We start from the raw sequence: 20,834 nt of genomic DNA on the forward strand, positions 1-20,834 counted from the left end.
CACCAAAGCAGTTTTTGGTGTTAGCTAAAAACCCCACTTAAATATTCTCTTCCTGACGCATTAATTCACTGCATACGGTTTCTTGTTTGCTTTACATAACAAAGTCAGAGGATGCCCACGTGGCTGGATGGATATATGGTCATCTTGCTATTTCTTCAGTAGAACAAAAAAAACTTGGCGAAAAGCAAAAGAAAATTGTCAAAAGAAAGGAGGATTTCTTGCTGTTCCAAAAAATAAAGCTGAAAATGACGCTATTTGCAAATTTTCACAAAGAAGAAAACTTACATATCCTTTTATTGGTTTGTTTCGCAATGAAAGCGACAATAAATTTTATACTCTCCATAATGTAAAACCTACTTTTATAAATTGGGGTCCTGAAGAACCAAACAACGAAGGTGGCAATGAGGATTGTGTGCAATATAAGAATTACTATGGCCGTTGGAATGATGAACCATGCAGTAGATCACACCATTTCATTTGTCAAGGTAAGAGATTGAGAATGAAACGTAAGTAATGAAATTATATTTAATAAAATAAATTATTACGTCAATACGAAATATAAAAATCTGACTTTACAAGAAACTCCATCTCCAGTATATCTTTCGCTTCATCGACAGTCATAAAAAAGTTCGACGTCAGTACAGATGCACTTATGTAACAAGGTTGAGACAAACATTAATACATTAAACAATAAATTTAAAAAATATACAACGTATTGACGTATAGCAATTTGTTTCATTGAGCATTGTATGACTATTTTATTAATCGAGTCATTGCATTAGGCTTTCTGTTTTTCTTAGCTAACAATGGGAGTAGTTGTCCACGTGACTGGGTAAAGCTTCGATCATCTTGCTATTTCTTCAGTGAAACAAAAAAAACTTGGCAAAAAGCAAAAGAAAATTGTCAAAAGAAGGGAGGATTTCTTGCTGTTCCAAAAAATAAAGCTGAAAATGACGCCATTTACAAATTTTCACAAAGAAGAAAACTTACATATCCTTTTATTGGTTTATTGCGCAATGAAAGCGACAATAAATTTTATACTGTCCATAATGTAAAACCTACTTTTATAAATTGGGGTCCTGAAGAGCCAAACAACGAAGGTGGCAATAAGGATTGTGTGCAATATAAGAATTACTATGGCCGTTGGAATGATGAACCATGCAGTAGATCACACCATTTCATTTGTCAACGTATGAGGATAAAATGTAAGTAATGAAATCATCAATGTTTTGTACTTTTTCTAAATTTTCCACTAATAGCATTATGTAGAAGTACACATTTAGAATTTTAGAGAATTTCATAATTTTTTTCTTTCTCCAGCGTGGAAACTGATATAAGTAGACGCATACTAACATGCTAACAGCTCTAGGCACAAGGAAGTTCTTGTCTGACATTACATTTATGACATAACATTTATGACATAACATTTATGACATAACATTTATGACATAACATTTATGACATAACATTTATGACATAACATTTATGACATAACATTTATGACATAACATTTATGACATAACATTTATGACATAACATTTATGACATAACATTTATGACATAACATTTATAACATAACATTTATGACATAACATTTATGACATAACATTTATAACATAACATTTATGACATAACATTTATGACAATGCTAATTAATGGATTTCAATTTATACTATTTCATCTCTAAAATTTTGTAGTTTTCTCTGAAAACCCTACTTAAAATTTTCTTTTCCTGACGCATTAATGAAAGTGAGCTTGTCAAAATATTGTAAGAGATGATTTTGGTGTACGTAATCATGTAAAAAGATTTCTACATAATTTTCATCCCATCAATGAAAGATGTATGGCCACGATCATACATGAATAAAAATATCGTGTAATCTATGCACAATTTAGTATCAGCAATGAACAGTAAAAGCATAACTTTATCAATTTAATTGTATATTACAATTACATCTTAAAGATGATATATTTAAGTTCAACTCATGCTATACCTTGTATCGCTTCATGTACATAACTGTGGTTGACAGAAGGACTTATACTTTTCTTTAGGCTATTCACCAATCTTATCAATGAATTTTTTGTCCCATTTTTTTTTATCATCGTATTAAACAAGGTCTTTTATATGTAAATGTTGTAAAGGTTATTCCGGAGATGCAATATTTCGTATGTATGAGGATTTATACAAATTAATTTATGTAACTTGTAACTGATTAAGTCTTCAAATTAAACCAGGCTAGTAAACCATGTCAAAGGAATAATAACGAGGAAGCATAATTTATAATTTAGGTCCTTTTTGTAATGTAATCAACGTTGTGTTGTACAAATAAGAAGCGGTGGCTTTTGATAAAACAACAAATTAATAATTTGTATTTAACTTTGATCTTTTATTGAAGATATTAATGAATGCTTGTCCGACCCTTGTCATGTCAATGCTAACTGTACTGACACTAAAGAATCTTTTGAATGTCAATGTAACGAAGGATACACTGGAAATGGGATCTCTTGCACGAGTAAGACACACATACCGTTGATGTAGCAATAGTTATAACTTGCCTAACAAATGGTTTGTTTTTGTTTAAGATATCAATGAATGTTTGAATGTTCCTTGTGATGTCAATGCAAACTGCACTGATAACGAAGGTTCTTATGAATGTCAATGTAACGATGGATACACTGGAAATGGACTCTCGTGTACAAGTAAGATATTATAGTTGGTATCTAAAAATTATGTTAAGGGCCTGATTACATGAAGCATTTTCGACCCCGGCTTTGAAATTTCACAATCATGCGGCAAATGTTGAAAAAGGTTTGATACTTACAGGGTGATATGATCAAATTGTGAGTCTAAAACTTACTATCAAATCTCGAGTATGTTTAATGTAAAAATATTTAGTGTAAAAGGTTAAATGATGTTCATTAATCTACTTTATTTTGATAAATGAAGTCCACTGTGCGCGTCCAAGAAGATTTTTGTCGCAGCAATGTCATCGATAACATCACTACAATGATGTCATCGCCTAACAATAGTTATATATTTTATTATTTTAAGAGAAATTGTGAAATTTGTAGTTCACGCGCATTTTCTGTAAACTAAAACTATATATGTTTTGAAATAAGCATATGAAACAAAGTTTTAGTACAGCAAAGTTATTTGTTTTGTCAGAAAGCAGTGCGAGGAAATTTTAATTTTTTTTTGAAACATTTTAAGTGAACAAACCCTTTGTAATGTAGTGAAAATTTAATAAAGACAATACAATGACTACTTCATTATTTTCTGTAGATTTACCAACTTCGCCAAAGTCTTCATCTGTTGAGTCAACAATCATAGGTGTTGCAGCTGGAATATCAGCTGTTGTTGTTTTTGTTATTATTATTGTTGTTGTTGCCGTTGCTTGCTTCCTTAAATCAAAAAAAAGTAAGCTACTCATTTTGTTATCTTAAAATTCTTATAAAAGGTTATGTTTACAGGATAAAGTGTGAAAACAAAGAAGTGTCAGTATAAATTGTATAATTATTTTTTGAAGGGATCAAAGAGTTTTTACCATTGGTTGATTTTGGTTAATGATTGTGTCGTGTTTTTGTCATCATTTTTCTTGTTGCTTGCTTTTGTAAATTAAAACAAAATACGATATTCATTTTTTTACAACGTAATTCTTACAAGGAATCCGTTTGTCGTATGCGCGAAAGTGTTTAAAGCTTTAGTATAAAGTACTTATTTTTTTTGTATTAGGGTTGAAGGATTTCTGTCATATCTTAGTGTAGCCTTTTGGTTTATTTTTGAATATTTTCCACGATATTTGTGGTTTGAATACTTGTTCAGAAAATTAGACATAGATTTCTTAATACATTCTTTGTATTTTGCAGAATGTCTTTTTTCCATGGACTGTATGTCTTTGTTAAACTCCTAACAAACTTTCTAGAAAAGGAACAACATCAAGTAGTTGAGCTTGAGACAAAAATTGAACATGACAATGGAGATCAAATATACGATGATGTCATCGGCAAAATTCCTCCAAATTTTAGTGAAGAGCGTTGTGAAATCATTCATAAACAGGACGTTCCTCTCCCAAAGCTTCCGACACAAAATGAAGACGATGAAGGTAGATCAGAACATTCACCAGAGAACTTGGACTACGTAGCAGTAATTGACCAGCATTATCAGCCATTGATTCTTCAAAAAAACGCCGCACCCACTGAACATGCTGACCAGCAAGCGTTGCCGAGTACTAGCTTTAAAAAGGCGAATAATGGTACTGATCTGCAGGAAAAGTTAATTATCACAGCATGAATGGTATGCCTAACATTCTGGATGAAATATCAAGTATGGTATGGTTAAGTATGTACTATTCATGCTGCATCAACGAATTGAGGTGCTAGCTAAAGTTTTGTTTTAATTATGGTGGGGAGATTGTCGGAAGTCCGCTCCATAAACACCAATGAATATATGATTTTTACTTAATTGTTTAGTATATGTGAAGTATTTTGTAGGAAATGTGCGCCTCTCTGCACCACTCCTCAAAATTCATTTGTGCATTTTAAATCTTGAGAGGACTATTTTCAAGAGAATTGTTTCCTTTTATTTCATAAAGAAGAAAATGAACTCGTAAACCATCTATTGCTTCAGTTGTATTAAAGTAGGCTCTATTGACTTAACGCGTCATTTGAATTGCCTTCATTTCAATGATTTTCATTTTCTACTTAATTGATCTGCAAATGCTGTACTTTCCTTGGTAAAATGAAAAGCAAACGAAACAAATGAGCCCTTTGGTCAGATATCGTAAAATTCCACCCATGCACTTCTGCTGCCAATCAGATTGCAGGAAACGCCAACAATCCCCCTTTTGTTGATTTGAAAAAAATAAAGCAAAAAATCATGTCTATTATGGTTCCCAGAGAAAAAATGCCAAGTTTATCACCTGGTTTCTCAAATCGTCTCACTAAACCAATGTAATGCAATTTACATCTTACTTTTATAAAGTCAATAAAAAGTGTTTGCTAGACTGTTTAAAAAACACAACTTTCTTTGTTTGATTAAAGATATTAAAATTCTTATTTATTCAGAGTGGGATCCGTATCCCAGATGGGTAAAACAAGCTAAATGGTGCTTTTTTAAAGGAAGTTGTTGAATATGGATGTGAATAATCAGAATGTGAAATGACGTTAGTAATATTAAATTAAAGAATTCAAAATGTACTGAGAAGGACAACATTCAAAAAAGTTAAGCTCTCTAGGAGAGTTTCGAATACGTTTTCTTATATTTCAATGTACTATTTTGTACAAGTTGTACATAGTGCTTTTCAATCAAATATTTAATATGCCTGACAGTTAGACATATTAATATTGCACTAACAAAATGATACAAAGCAGGGGTGGTAGGGGAAACACAAGAGATGATTGTCGGAAACCTCAACATACAAAAATAACAGAATGCATAACATTCCTGGCTATAGCAGCTCAAATACCAGACTAAAAATACATATTCAACAATTTCAAACACAAAAGAACACCACGATCATCTCTAGCAAACCAGAACAATCATCTTTTGCTATTTTCTTCGTGTTCATTATACCACTGACGTTATCTGGCTCATCTTCCTAGCATTATTAGTGCACTCCAAGATACGCATTCTATATTTTTAGCCAGCTTTCAAACAGCAACATGTGATGTGGGATTTCGGCTCAAAGATGACCGAAAGGGAGGCAATATTTCAAGATATTTATTAAAAATAGCCACTTATTGATAACCGATCTGCTTCTTGAGATGCTCTTGAAAACTCATCAGTGAAAACAGACAAAGCATGTGATACTTGGATAGTGTTGCTCAATGGTTTGAATCCTGCACAAGAAGATTTTCTAGGGGAGAAAGTAAAATTTATCGTCCTAAGTAACAGCACCTGTTCTTCATAAATATCATAGCAAGGCTGACCTCCACTACACGAGACAGAAGAAATGGACAGTTTAGGGCTTCTAAGGCTCTACAAACTATGGTTATTTTCTTCGCCAATATACTGTTTTATGGCGAACGAAACATTTTTGACAAGTTGACTTATTTGCTCCCATAGAAAATCACACGCTTCGTCCATTTTCACTAATAAGTTTTCAAAAGTATTCTTTTGCAAAATCGTTTTGTATTTGAGGAAGAAATCCTTTAAAATATATAAAAAATAAACTCGAGAAATTATTCCTTTGCCATGTCTTGTCTTTAAACTACGCATTGTTTGAATTTCACCCTACGATTTACTGGTGTGTTGCAGGTGAACTATGAATTTTAATTAGCATGATCTTTTTTCACTTAGCATGATTTTTTGCAATATAGCAATTTTGTCTGCTTTGGCGACTCATATTCAGTGCTTTTAATTGCGATATTTAACATTAATATGATTTCGCAAATTGAAAACGTCAAGTGATCTGATCTGATAAGAAGATAAAACAATTTGACGTGCATTAACTCTGAACAAAGATTTTTTGTTTGTAATAATCATAATTCTCTGGTTTGATAAAACAATAATTCGGTGATTTGCAGTTATCTCTTTGGCCTGAAATGGCTGAAATTATTTGGAAAGTTGCGACTAAGCATAATATAAAGAAGATGACTAAGAAAACGTTTATATATTCGTTTGATTTTTTTAGTTTTAAAATTAGCTACTTGAATAACGGAAGATAAACGTCTATTTTTTAAATCTTTAATTTGCATTATAATGTATTACAATTGACGCTTTACGCGTTTGTTTCAGCAACAAGCTCGGACATTATCAATAAATACATTATACTATAGCAATCATTCTCATTATGTTAAAACGTTGTCCTTGATGGTAGTCTGTTGTATCATTAAATTTCTTCGTGGTTTGAAAATGTTAAAGCAAATAATTCTTCTAAAGATTATCGTGTTAAATTTTGAAGGTACTATAGCTTATGATATCTTCTACACATTATATATATCTTCAAATCGTACACATCATAACATTTTTATTAATGATTCTACGTTTTTTAAGCAATTGACTTTTTTGATTCGTCTAGTAAGCGAAGCACTTCCATGTCCTTCTGATTGGACAGAACTACAGACATCTTGTTATTATTTCAGTAAGAGACAAACAACATGGCAAAACGCAAGAACAATTTGTCAACAGAAGGGTGGAGATCTTGCTGTTCCAAAGAATAAAGCTGAAAATGACGTCATTTACAAATTTTCACAGAGAAAACATCATACACGGCCTTACATTGGTTTGTTTCGTAAAAAAAGTGATAAAAAATTTTACACAATCGAAAATGTTAAACCTGCTTACACAAATTGGCATCCATCAGAACCTAATAACAAAGGTAATGAAAATTGCGTTAATTATTGGTATTCAAATGGACTATGGAATGACATTTCATGCAGTAACGCACACCATTTCATCTGTCAACGTGGAAGAAGTGACATAAACTGTAAGTACTAAAATTAGTAAAATTATTGTTTGTTTTATGCCTCTCTCTCTCTATACATATGGCTGCTACTAATGTGATTTCTGTTAGGACGAACACGAGGAAAAAGTTAAGAAACTGAGAGAAGCTGGACAAGAGTCATTTGCTCTAATAGTTGAAGAATACAAGGTTTAAATTTCCCTATCCGACAAATATTGATTGATTTAACATCCAATAATCATCTCAATATTTTGCCAAGTGCTTTCGTAGAAAATGGCTTGTTTTTTATTTTCAACTGCATCTTTATTTCGAAAGGCATTATCGACAACAGCTGTATCACAGGAACGCGAGAGAAATGAGAAACATTTACATAAAATACTTGAAGAAGAGAGAGATAAATTTACGGAATTCATCAAGCATCAGGTGATTGATCGTCCCAAGAAGAATGTGCACACAATCATTTTCTTTGTTGAGTGTGAATTGTGAATATTACTTTCTGCTGTGTTTAAAGTTTCGAAGAAGTGATGGTATTCTTTCAATTTAAAATTTTTTGAACTCTTTCAACTACGTCCTTTACTTTGCATAATTTACAGCGCCATCCACTGTTTTCAAAATAGAACATTATATTTGAATGCACTCTTACCTATCTTATCAAAGCGCCTGTATCAGCGCCAGGGAAACTGCTTCGTTAGGTAGTTGAATCGAATTTGAGATTTGACTTGGCGAAAATTTTATCTTGACGAGTTTTTAAAGTAAATGGTTTGAACCCGGGAGTATCGTTACATGTTTGTAAACGTAGATCGTCCAGGTTGGTATAGTCCTGAGAATGACTGTTTTTGTTGTTGTTGACTGACGTTTCGACAACCTTAGCGGTAGTCATCTTCAGAGTCAAAGGTTGTCGAAACGGTATAGACCTAACACGGGATTTGACGTAAAAAAGAGAACAAATGCATTAAAGATATATGTAGCTTTCATTATACTGCATAAAGCTGTAATAATAAATTTTTTTAAAAACTGCACTACAAATTTAAGTCTACTTTTTTCTTTTATACCGGAGCGGAGTCACATTTCGGCCCCTACTTAATCAGGAAGGTTCCTTGATGCATCTTAAGATTTGATCTTTGATGCTTTTTGAAACGTTGTTAACATTAATCTCATTTCTTGTGACTGTAGGGCGAGACTTTGAAACTTATGGTTGTTGAGGAACAAACGAAAGGATTGCATAAAATTGAAGATGCTTTAGAAGAACAAAAGGCGAAATATGAGGTGAGAATTCTAGGTTGTAGCTAATATAACTATACAGTATTATTAAGAAAAAAAAGAACAATAACTCTTAGGCAAAGTCGCTCAAATTCATGGTTCGTCTGTTTTTTACTTAAAGATTAACTATAAATTGTAGTTCGACCATCTATGCGATTCTAAGTTATTTCTCTTATTTCTCATTGGTGAATTTCATCGTCCTCATTTCGGAAAGACTGTTGTGCTTTGTTTTGCGAATAATGATTCTTCATACATGTAATGACTTCATTCAAGTAGACTGATTAATTTTTGAAAATGATTTTATAATCAATAGAAAAATTGAACGATTGTCTTGAAGAGGAGAGAAAGAAAATCAAGAACTGCTCGAAAAGGCCTTAGAGGTTTGTATAATTTAGAATATTTGTAACTGAAGTTAAGACTTTACATCTCATGGTATAATGTGTCTTTATTTTACATGGCGTATCGTAATATAGGAAGAACGCGATTGCTGCCGCTGACGAATTGCTACTCAATCAGAAGAAAGAGTTTGAGTCTATGATCTCTTCAGTAAAGGTAAGATGCAGTTTCTTGGGATGTGTATTTTACATTATACGTACAAGAAAGATCGCTGCCTTTGTGATATTTTAAAGACAGTCGTTTGATTATAGTCTGCTATATTATCATGTCGTATGTAAGGTGCCTAAGTAGATACATGTGTATTAGAAATATGTTTATTTTAATATTCATGGTTGGCAACCCTTCCTAAATGTAATATATGTACTTTGACGAAAGTCCACACGCGGTTTTGTTTTTTTCCATTTTTAGAAACAATTTGAAGAAAATCTTTGTCAGGAAAGAAAGGAAACGAAAAATTTGATTTCAAAGTTTGTTGAAGAACAGGAAGAAGAAGCTAAGGTTAACTTATATATGCTTTGATAGATATACAATGATATACGTACGTTATGTTGGTATACAAAGATGTACGTACGTTATGTTGGTATACAAAGATATACGTACGTTATGTTGGTACACAAAGATGTACGTGGTATGGTATACAATGATATACGTACGTTATGTGGTATACAAAGATGTACGTACGGTATGTTGATATACAAAGATGTACGTACGTTATGTGATATACAAAGATGTACGTACGGTATGTTGATATACAAAGATGTACGTACGGTATGTTGATATACAAAGATGTACGTACGTTATGTGATATACAAAGATATACGTACGGTATGTTGGTATACAAAGATGTACGTATGTTATGTTGATATACAAAGATGTACGTACGGTATGTTGATATACAAAGATGTACGTACGGTATGTTGGTATACAAAGATGTACGTACGGTATGTTGGTATACAAAGATGTACGTACGGTATGTTGGTATACAAAGATGCATGGGGACTGTATATAAATAATGTTTGAGTTTAAAGACATCTGTTTTACACCCATCTACAACATATACACCATTAAACATTCATCTACAAAAAAGCAGATCTGTTTATAGCTACCTAATAACACAAATCTCTATTCATGAATCTTTATACCACCATCTACCAACATACTACATCTGTATACATCCATGGATCAGCATTCATCTGTGTACATTAATATCTACCGGAATACATCTGTATACATACACCTATCAACATGTATACATCTGTATACACTATCTATTAACACATATCTCTCCAGACAGAGCTACCCATTCAAGATATATGTTTAGCTCACTACAAACAAACAAATTTATAAATATTTTGTTTATTTAGAGCAATTTGAATGAAACAATGGTCGAAGAACGCGAAAAATCACGTCATGCAGCTGTTGTTATCAAAGACCAATTGAAAGAAGAAATGAAAGAATATGCAAAGAAAAGAAATAGTAAGTATTGCTTTATTATATAATTTCATTTTGCAAACAAAGTATCTCTGCTCACAGAATAGCATTTGCTTGAGCAGGTAGTCCGATTTATATTTTGCATGATCATGTAACAGCCCTAAAATGCTTTTGTTGTATTGTTAAAGCTGGGATATTGGTCACGTGTTACTATTTTTATACACGTGATTCCTAACGCCCAGTGTTGCCGAATTCCTCTTCTAAATTTGCTCTGGTTAGAATATATTACTGATCTGATACGTAATGACTATAGTGTATTATTATACATTGTAAAACCTCGTTTAAATCCAGTTCATTGTTTTTTGTTGTTATTGCTTTTAGGCTGATGAAGCTTTGCGACTACGTAACTATCAAAGTACGGACGTGTTTTTACAAGCAATTCGAACACAACTTCAGTCTTTAATGAACAACACAGAAATCAATCGAACTTAAAGTGTTTTAGATTATATAAACACGGCAACAAGACTTAAGCAAAATAAGCCCGTTGTTTTTAATAAGCTTGATGCCTGCCTCTGGAAAAGGTTTGAGAGAAATACACATTTAATTAAACTTTCGCAATTTCATTTTGCTTGTCCTAAGCAACTCTTAAAGAATAACCTGCGTCATAAACGAGCAGCTATAGGTTCTATGACGCACGCTCTTTAAAGCAGAATGTGTATACTATTAGTCTATTATAAATACTTTCATTTTACTTTGTGCCAGCTGTACTGTATTAATTGCTTATGAAACTTTAAATATACGTTTCCCCGTCGTGTCGGACATTATTAAAAGTTCTTATTTTCAAATAAAATCCATTGATGTGTGTCCTTATGTATTTTTAAAACGAAATCATCCAGATTAGTACAGTCCTGTTTTGAAATATTGCTGCAGTAAGAAGTATTTACTGTTGTATATCAATCATAATCCGTGTCATAATGATATAAAACACAACTGATTAATTCAGTCATGTTTATTATATAGTTAAACTTATAGTGTAGCTGCAGCTTCATAAGTAAAATGCTTTATCACAATTTTAAATTATAAAACTTGCTTTATCGTAATTTTATATCATAAAAGTGGCATGCGATGGTGATTCAACTTTTATGACTGATTTGAAATTTGAGTAACTTGTGTTTTAACAGGAAAAGTTACACAGTTCGCACAACTGATTTAACTTGAACGAAATCTAGCGATAATCATTTCATAAACGTCAGGTTTCGCCGTATTTCATGTTTCTTTCGTATTGTTTAAAGTCAAAATATTGTATGTACAAGAAATATGTGGGTGTCCGATGTTCTGGTTGTTGTCTATTTTCCGTTTATTTTCAAGTGTGTGCTTATTATTTTACTCGTTTGTTTGAGATTGTGCCGTTTGTATAAATGTTTTGATCGGTTCAACGGTTTTGCTGTGTTGGTAAGACAAATTTCTAATACATAAAACGTATGTATAATATTCTGTATAGTACATATAATAAATCGTATTCTGTACACTTTAGTCGTTGCTACAGCATCGGTATGTGTAAATATTATATTTGTTCGTTGGTGATGTTAAGCCTTTTGGTTGTTATATCTTTTGTATTTGTGATTGTTTATCTTTAGTGTGTCGAGGTAGGTGGCCTATCTACAGTCAAGGGTATTTTTTTTTTTGTAAACTTCGCCTTGTTGCTTGTTTGGTTGTTTATCTTTAGTGTGTCGAGGTAGGTGGCCTATCTACAGTCGAGGGTATTTTTTTTTTTGTAAACTTCGCCTTGTTGCTCGTCTGGTTGTTTATCTTTAGTGTGTCGAGGTAGTTGGCCTAGCTATAGTCGAGGGTATTTTTTTGTAAACTTCGCCTTGTTGCTCGTCTGGTTGTTTATCTTTAGTGTGTCGAGGTAGGTGGCCTAGCTATAGTCGAGGGTATTTTTGTAAACTTCGCCTTGTTGCTCGTCTGGTTGTTTTCGGTTTATGTGACACGTATGTTCTTTTATGACCATAATATATACGCGAGATTCTCTCAGACATAGTTCACCTAACTTGGACGTATGTTATCGTTGCTTTCCTTGTCATTTGATTAATGGTCCAATTCTGTTTGTTGACTGCTAATGTTTCCGAATGCTGTGTTTATGGTGTCATTCTTTGTGTTTGTTTCATTTATTTTCGTGGTGAAAATCGTTCGATGATTTCGTTCAAAGGTGTTGTGCTCGTCTCGTTAATGTTCAATATGGTAGCTTTGTATGATGTAGATTTGTTAGATGATTAGTCGAGTATTAGGTCCACATGTGTTGGTTCTGGTGGAGTGTGTTTTGTAGTTTGTAAGAAGGAGCTCAGTTTCCCTCGACGTCTTTGGTAAATTGTATATGTGGCTGTTCTGTTTGCCGTGAGCGAGAAAGAAACAATCATGTCTACATGAGTTCTGTGATTATGTCATTTACGTATACCGAAACAAAAAGGTGGTATTGATATAGGTATATATGGTGGGGCTTGCATGACAATTTCAGCTACTGCCAGGGAAGGGTGAGTCCGTTGCTGTTCCGCGTGTAATTATGTAATATGTTTGATATTGTGGACAGATTTCAAACTGTATCATTGAAAATCATCGTGGCTTGAAAATGTTTCGCTTGACATTTCTTCTGATGATGCCCGTGTTCAATTTACAAGGTATGAATTTATGAAATATTCTACTTAATAATGCAGATATCATCATGCAGGGGCCAAGGAGAGGTTAGAAAATGGGGGAGGGGGGAAGATTACAGAATCGGATTGTTGGTCCCAGTATAGCAAAGCTGCTTTTTAACAGTTATCAGTAATCATTCAACATACAAAGTTTGTTTTATTTCGTTTGTAAAGTTTATTATAGTGCGTTCAGACTGAGTCCCCTGAGTCGGTACTCAGGCACGGACACCAATGTGAGCACAACATTTTGATGGTGCCCGTGTATAAGTGGCCAGGTCTAAGCACCACGAAAAGAGGTAGTACCCAAGTACGGTGCTCAGGCACGGGTACCAACGTGAGCACAACATTTTGATGGTGGCCGTGTATAAGTGGCCAGGTCTGTCAACAGGAAAAGAGGTAGTACCCAAGTACGGTGCTCGGGCACGGGCACCAATGTTAACGACGACACCTAAGTAACGTGTACAGAGAGGTACGTATTCAGCACATGGTTTCAAAGCTTGTTTACAAAGAAAAACATGAAATTATAAATAGACGAAGCTAGTGAGTACTACGTAGTGTGAACGGCCTGCAGATTTTTGTCCGAACCAGGGTATCGTACTCCAGCACTCAGTCTGAACGCCTCTATAATTGATCAATCTAACGTCAAGTAATAAATGAAAGTGGAACATAAGTGAGACTAGAAATAGTGATAAACATCCATTCTTATCAAATATAAGTATTTGTTAAAGTGGATTTTTATACTTTTACACTTTACAAAGTAAAATATTTTGAAGAAAGGGGGGGGACTGTCAAGCTCTGCTACAAACTCCATGTTGTTGATGTAGTTGGTTTCTTGTTCGTCTTAGTTAGCAAAGTCAGTAGTTGTCCCTCAGGCTGGATGGAGCTACAGTCATCTTGCTATTTCGTCAGTACAACGCAAGAAACCTGGCATGAAGCCAGAACAATTTGTCAACAGAAGGGTGGAGATCTTGCTGTTCCAAAAAATAAAGCTGAAAATGACGCCATTTACGAATTTTCACATAGAAGAAAACTTACATATCCTTTCATTGGTTTGTTTCGCAATAAAAACGACAATAAATTTTATACAGTCCATAATGTAGCACCTACTTTCACAAATTGGAATTCTGGAGAACCAAATGACTATCTTGGTAACGAAGATTGTGTTGAATTCTCTAAGCAACGCAAGTGGAATGACATTTCATGCACAACAGAAAACAATTATATTTGTGAAAAATGTAAGTAATGAAATAATCAATATTTTTACGTTTTCTAATCTTTTTGCGATTCTGTCTACTCTGAAAGCATCACGTAAAACAAACACATTTTGAATTTTAGAGATTTTATAATTTTTCTTGTTTCTTCACCGCAAAATTAATGTTAGCTAACATCCGAGCAGTTTTAGGTCGAAAATTGTCATTAAAATGACGTGACTGCAAACAACTTTAAAAATGCTAATTAATAGATTTCAATTTTTATTTACTCGCACCAAAGCAGTCTTTGGTGTTAGCTAAAAACTACACTAAAATTTTCTCTTCCTGACGCATTACTTCACTGCATACGGTTTCTTGTTTGCTTTACAAAACAAAGTCAGAGGATGTCCACGTGGCTGGATGGACATACAGTCATCTTGCTATTTCTTCAGTGGAACAAAAAAAACTTGGCGAAAAGCAAGAAAAAATTGTCAAGAAAAAGGGGGAGATCTTGCTGTTCCAAAAAATAAAGCTGAAAATGACGCTATTTTTGATGAAGTCCGGCAAAAAAAAATCAAAATGCTTTTATTGGTTTGTTGCGCAATAAAAGCGACGATAAATTTTATACAGTCCATAATGTAGCACCTACTTTCATAAATTGGGGTCTTGATGAACCTAACGACGCAGGTGGCAGTGAGGATTGTGTTGAATTCTCTGAGGAACGCAAGTGGAATGACATTTCATGCACAACAGAAAACAATTATATTTGTCAATGTAAGTACTGAAATTATCAATGTTTTTACGTTTTCTAAACTTTTTGCGATTCTGTCTACTCTGAAAGCATCACGTAAAACAAACACATTTTGAATTTTAGAGATTTTTATAATTTTTCTTGTTTCTTCACCGCAAAAATTAATGTTAGCTAACATCCGAGCAGTTTTAGGTCGAAAATTGTCATTAAAATGACGTGACTGCAAACAACTTTAAAAATGCTAATTAATAGATTTCAATTTTTATTTACTCGCACCAAAGCAGTTTTTGGTGTTAGCTGAAAACCCCACTTAAACTTTCTCTTCCTGACGCATTAATTCACTGCATACGGTTTCTTGTTTGCTTTACAAAACAAAGTCAGAGGATGCCCACGTGGCTGGATGGAGATATGGTCATCTTGCTATTTCTTCAGTTGGACAAAAACAACTTGGCGAAAAGCAAGAAAAAATTGTCAAAAGAAAGGAGGATTTCTTGCTGTTCCAAAAAATAAAGCTGAAAATGACGCTATTTTTGATGAAGTCCAGCAAAAAAGAATCAAATATCCTTTTATTGGTTTGTTGCGCAATAAAAGCGACAATAAATTTTATACAGTTCATAATCTAAAACCTACTTTTATAAATTGGGGTCCTGAAGAACCAAACAACGAAGGTGGCAATGAGGATTGTGTGAAATATAAAATATACTATGGCCGTTGGAATGATGAACCATGCAGTAGATCACACCATTTCATTTGTCAAGGTAAGATATTGAGGATAAAATGTAAGTAATGAAATTATATTTAATAAAATAAATTATTATGTCGATACGAAATATAAAAATCTGACTTTACAAGAAACTCCATCTCCAGTATATCTTTTGCTTCATCGACATTCATAAAACATTCGATGTCAGTACAGATGCCTTATGTAACAAGGTTGAGATAAACATTAATACATTCAACGATAAATTTAAAAAATATACAACGTATTGACGTATAGCAATTTGTTTCATTGAGCATTGTATGACTATATTATTAATCGAGTCGTTGTATCCGGCTTTCTGTTCTCCTTAGCTAACAATGGGAGTAGTTGTCCACGTGACTGGGTGAAGCTTCGATCATCTTGTTATTTCTTCAGTACAAAACCAGAAACATGGCATGAAGCCAGAAGAATTTGTCGACAGAAGGGAGATCTTGCTGTTCCAAAAATAAAGCTGAAAATGACGCTATTTTGATGAAGTCCAGCAAAACAAATCAAAACCTTTTATTGGTTTGTAGCAATAAAGCGACAATAAATTTTATACAGTCCATAATGTAACACCTACTTTTATAAATTGGGGTCCTGAAGAACCAAATAACTATCGTGGTAACGAAAATTGTGTGCAATATAGGATCTACTATGGCTTTTGGAATGATGAACCATGCAAAAGATCACACCATTTCATTTGTCAACGTATGAGGATAAAATGTAAGCAATGAAATCATCAATGTTTTGTACTTTTTCTAAATTTTTTCACTAATAGCATTATGTAGAATTACACATTTAAAATTTTAGAGAATTTCATAATTTTTTCTTCCTCCAGTGGAAACTGATATAAGTAGACGCATACTAACATGCTAACAGCTTCAGGCACAAGGAAGTTCATTTATGACATAACATTTATGACATAACATTTATGACATAACATTTATGACATAACATTTATGACATAACATTTATGACATAACATTTATGACATAACATTTATACATAACATTTATGACATAACATTTATGACAATGCTAATTAATGGATTTCAATTTATATTATATCATCTCTAAAAATTTTGTAGTTTTCTGAAAACCCTACTTAAAATTTTCTTTTCCTGACGCATTAATGAAAGTGAGCTTGTCAAAATATTGTAAGAGATGATTTGGTGTACGTGATCATGTAAAAGATTTCTACATAATTTTCATCCCATCAATGAAAGATGTATGGCCACGATCATACATGAATAAAAATATCGTGTAATCTATGCACATTTTAGCATCAGCAATGAACAGTAAAAGCATAACTTTATCAATTTAATTGTATAGTACAATTACATCTTAAAGATGATATATTTAAGTTCAACTCATGCTATACCTTGTATCGCTTCATGTACATAACTGTGGTTGACAGAAGGACTTATACTTTTCTTTAGGCTATTCACCAATCTTATCAATGAATTTTTTGTCAAATCCTTGTATCATCGTATTAAACAAGGTCTTTTATATGTATATGTTGTAAAGGTTATTCCGGAGATGCAATATTTTGTATATATATGAGGATTTGTACAAATTAATTTATGTAACAAGTAACTGATTAAGTCTTCAAATTAAACCAGGCTAGTAAACTATGTCAAAGGAATAATAATGAGGAAGCATAATTTATAATTTAGGTCCTTTTTGTTATGTAATCAACGTTGTGTTGTACAAATACGAAGCGGTGGCTTTTGATAAAGCAACAAATTAGTAATTTTTATTTAATTTTGATCTTTTATTGAAGATATTAATGAATGCTTGTCCGACCCTTGTCATGTCAATGCTAACTGTACTGACACTAAAGAATCTTTTGAATGTCAATGTAACGAAGGATACACTGGAAATGGGATCTCTTGCACGAGTAAGACACACATACCGTTGATGTAGCAATAGTTTTAACTTGCCTAACAAATGGTTTGTTTTTTGTTTAAGATATCAATGAATGTTTGAATGTTCTTGTGATGTCAATGCAAGCTGCACTGATAAGGAAGGTTCTTATGAATGTCAATGTAACGATGGATACACTGGAAATGGGATCTCTTGCACGAGTAAGACATACATACCGTTGATGTAGCAATAGTTTTAACTTGCCTAACAAATGTTTGTTTTTGTTTAAGATATCAATGAATGTTTGAATGTTCCTTGTGATGTCATGCAAGCTGCACTGATAAGGAAGGTTCTTATGAATGTCAATGTAACGATGGATACACTGGAAATGGACTCGTGTCAAGTAAGATTTTATAGTTGGTATCTAAAAATTACTTTAAGGGCCTGATTACATGAAGCATTTTCAACCACGGGTTGAACTCAGCCCTGTTAAGTGGGCTGAAATTTCAGCCCTGCTTGCTCTATAAATCTTAATCAAATACAATGCGCTATTACACGACAGCTTTTCAACCCCGGTGCTGAACTCAACCCCGGCGTTGAAATTTCACAATCATGCGGCAAATGTTGAAAAAGGTTTGATACTTACAGGGTGATATGACCGAACTGTGAGGCTAAAACTTACTATCAAATCTCGAATATGTTTAATGTAAAAATATTTAGTGTAAAAGGTTATTTAAGTGATGTTCATTAATCTACTTTATTTTGATAAATGAAGTCCACTGTGCGCGTCCAAGAAGATTTTTTTGTCGCAGCAATGTCATCGATAACATCACTACAATAATGTCATCGACTAATAATATTTATATATTTTATTACATTAAGAGAAATTGTCAAATTTGTAGTTCACGCGCATTTTCTATAAACTAAAACTATATATGTTTTGAAATAAGCATATGAAACAAAGTTATAGTGCAGCAAATTTATTTGTTTTGTCAGAAAGCAGTGGGAGGAAATTTTAATTTTTTTTTGAAGCATTTTAAGTGAACAAACCCTTTGTAATAGTGAAAGTTTAATAAAGACAATACAATGATGACTTCATTATTTTCTCTAGATTTACCAACTTCACCAAAGTCTTCATCTGTTGAGTCAACAATCATAGGTGTTGCAGCTGGAATATCTGCTGTTGTTGTTTTTGTTATTATTGTTGTTGTTGTTGCCGTTGCCGTTGCTTGCTTCTGTAAATCAAAAAAAAGTAAGCTACTCATTTTGTTATCTTAAAATTCTTATAAAAGGTTATGTTTACAGGATAAAGTGTTAAAACAAAGAATTGTCAGTATAAATTGTATAATTATATTTTGAAGGGATCAAAAAGTTTTTACCATTGGTTAATTTAGGTTAATGATTGTGTCGTGTTTTTGTCATCATTTTTCTTGTTGTTTGTTTTTGTAAATTGAAACAAAATACGATATTCATTTTTTTACAACGTAATTCTTACAAGGAATCCGTTTGTCGTATACGCGAAAGTGTTTAAAGCTTTAGTATAAAGCAGGGGTCTCCAAACTTTACATGAACTTTCATTGAGCATGTTGAGGGATGACGAACCGTATACCGCTGGTCAAAGAGCGAATATTTAATAAAACTCTTGCGAGTTGGCTTGCGTCATAACGCGAACTTTCTGCACAAAGTTTATTTTGTTTAATAATATTATTATTTTTTTTTCTTAAGTGTCTCTGCGGGCCGGATTGAGAGGCCTAAGGGGCCACATCTGGGCCGCGGGCCGTAGTTTGGAGACCCCTGGTATAAAGTAATAATTTTTTTTAATATAAGGGTTGAATGATTTGTATCATATGTTAATTTAGCCTTTTGGTTCATTTTTGAATATTTTTTACGATATTTGGGGTTTGAATACTTGTTCAGAAAATTATACATAGATTTCTTAATAATTCTTTGTATTTTGCATAATGTCTTTTTTCGATGGACTGCATGTCTTTGTTAAACTCCTAACAAACTCTTTTCTAGAAAAGGAACAACATCAGGTAGTTGAGCTTGAGGCAAAAGTTGAGCATGACAATGGAGATCAAATATACGAAGAGCCAGGCGATGTCATCGGCAAAATTACTTCAAATTTTAGTGATGAAGAGCGTTATGAAATCATTCATAAACAGGACGTTCCTCTCCCAAAGCCCGACACAAAATAAAGACGATGAAGGTAAATCAGAACATTCACCAGAGAACTTGGACTACGTAGCAGTAATTGACCAGCATTATCAGCCATTGATTCTTCAAAAAACGCCGCTCCCACTGAACATGACGACCAGCAAGCGTTGCCGAGTACTAGCTTTAAAAGGCGAATTATGGTACTGATCTGCAGGAAAGTTAATTATCACAGCATGAATGGTATGCCTAACAAGTTGAAATATATTCTGGATGAAATATCAAGTATGGTATGGTTAAGTATGTACTACTCATGCTGCATCAACGAATTGAGGTGCTAGCTAAAGTTTTGTTTTAATCATGGTGGGGAGATTGTCGGAAGTCCGCTCCATAAACACCAATGAATATATGATTTTTACTTAATTGTTTAGTATGTATGAAGTATTTTGTAGGAAATGCGCCTCTCTGCACCACTCCTCAAAATTCATTTATGCATTTTAAATCTTGAGAGGACTATTTTCAAGAGAATTGTTTCCTTTCATTTCATAAAGAAGAAAATGAACTCGTAAACCATCTATTGCTTCAGTTGTATTTAAGTAGCCTATTGACTTAACGCGTCATTTGAATTGCCTTCATTTCAATGATTTTCATTTTCTACTTAATTGATCTGCAAATGCTGTACTTTCCTTGGTAAAATGAAAAGCAAACGAAACAAATGAACCCTTTGGTCAGATATCGTAAAATTCCACCCGTGCACTTCTGCTGCCAATCAGATTACGGGAAACGCAACAATCCCCCTTTTGTTGATTTGTAAAAAATAAAGCATACAATCATGCCCAATATAACGGTGGTATCAACAGAGAGCCTTCCTTGGTGATAAACTATCTCCACTCTCAGTAACAACTAGAGTTCCACAACTCTCAACTCTCATCCCTAAGCAGTTTTATCTGCG

The 20,834-nt window shown here is 33.2% G+C and overlaps 2 protein-coding genes across 3 annotated transcripts in view; both read left to right on the top strand.

The window, feature by feature from the left end:
* Positions 1–104: 104 nt before the first annotated feature.
* On the top strand, positions 105–20,452 carry LOC124455062 (macrophage mannose receptor 1-like). 2 transcript variants are annotated; one of them, XM_047005815.1, is made up of 7 exons: positions 105–485; positions 801–1,205; positions 2,397–2,513; positions 2,584–2,700; positions 3,284–3,418; positions 3,924–4,305; positions 20,137–20,452. In XM_047005815.1, exons 1-6 carry the CDS (start codon positions 128–130, stop codon positions 4,289–4,291), a joined length of 1,500 nt encoding a protein of 499 aa, XP_046861771.1. In that variant the 5' UTR covers positions 105–127; the 3' UTR covers positions 4,292–4,305; positions 20,137–20,452. The 2 variants fall into 2 exon arrangements, with proteins under 2 accessions (XP_046861771.1, XP_046861770.1); XM_047005814.1 differs by lacking the exon at positions 20,137–20,452 and having other exon boundaries at positions 3,924–4,614.
* Positions 16,407–20,834, top strand: part of LOC124455063 (fibropellin-3-like) — a 54,718-nt gene continuing 50,290 nt past the window's right edge. The window contains 5 exon segments of the mRNA XM_047005816.1: positions 16,407–16,586; positions 17,646–17,762; positions 17,834–17,851; positions 17,854–17,949; positions 18,019–18,050. Coding sequence (XP_046861772.1) covers positions 16,574–16,586; positions 17,646–17,762; positions 17,834–17,851; positions 17,854–17,949; positions 18,019–18,050 — 276 coding nt within the window. The 5' untranslated portion in view covers positions 16,407–16,573.

This window comes from Xenia sp. Carnegie-2017, unplaced genomic scaffold (assembly GCF_021976095.1).
Source record: "Xenia sp. Carnegie-2017 unplaced genomic scaffold, XeniaSp_v1 HiC_scaffold_3, whole genome shotgun sequence".
Lineage (NCBI taxonomy): Eukaryota > Metazoa > Cnidaria > Anthozoa > Malacalcyonacea > Xeniidae > Xenia > Xenia sp. Carnegie-2017.

What these genes read in the sequence shown, in the direction of transcription:
- LOC124455062 (XM_047005815.1), top strand. Translation starts at nt 128, where the DNA reads ATGGATATATGGTCATCTTGCTATTTCTTCAGTAGAACAAAAAAAACT. An exon ending in TCAACGTATGAGGATAAAAT is followed by an intron (nt 1,206 to 2,396) that starts GTAAGTAATGAA and finishes CTTTTATTGAAG; the next exon opens with ATATTAATGAATGCTTGTCC. An exon ending in CTTCCTTAAATCAAAAAAAA is followed by an intron (nt 3,419 to 3,923) that starts GTAAGCTACTCA and finishes CAAACTTTCTAG; the next exon opens with AAAAGGAACAACATCAAGTA.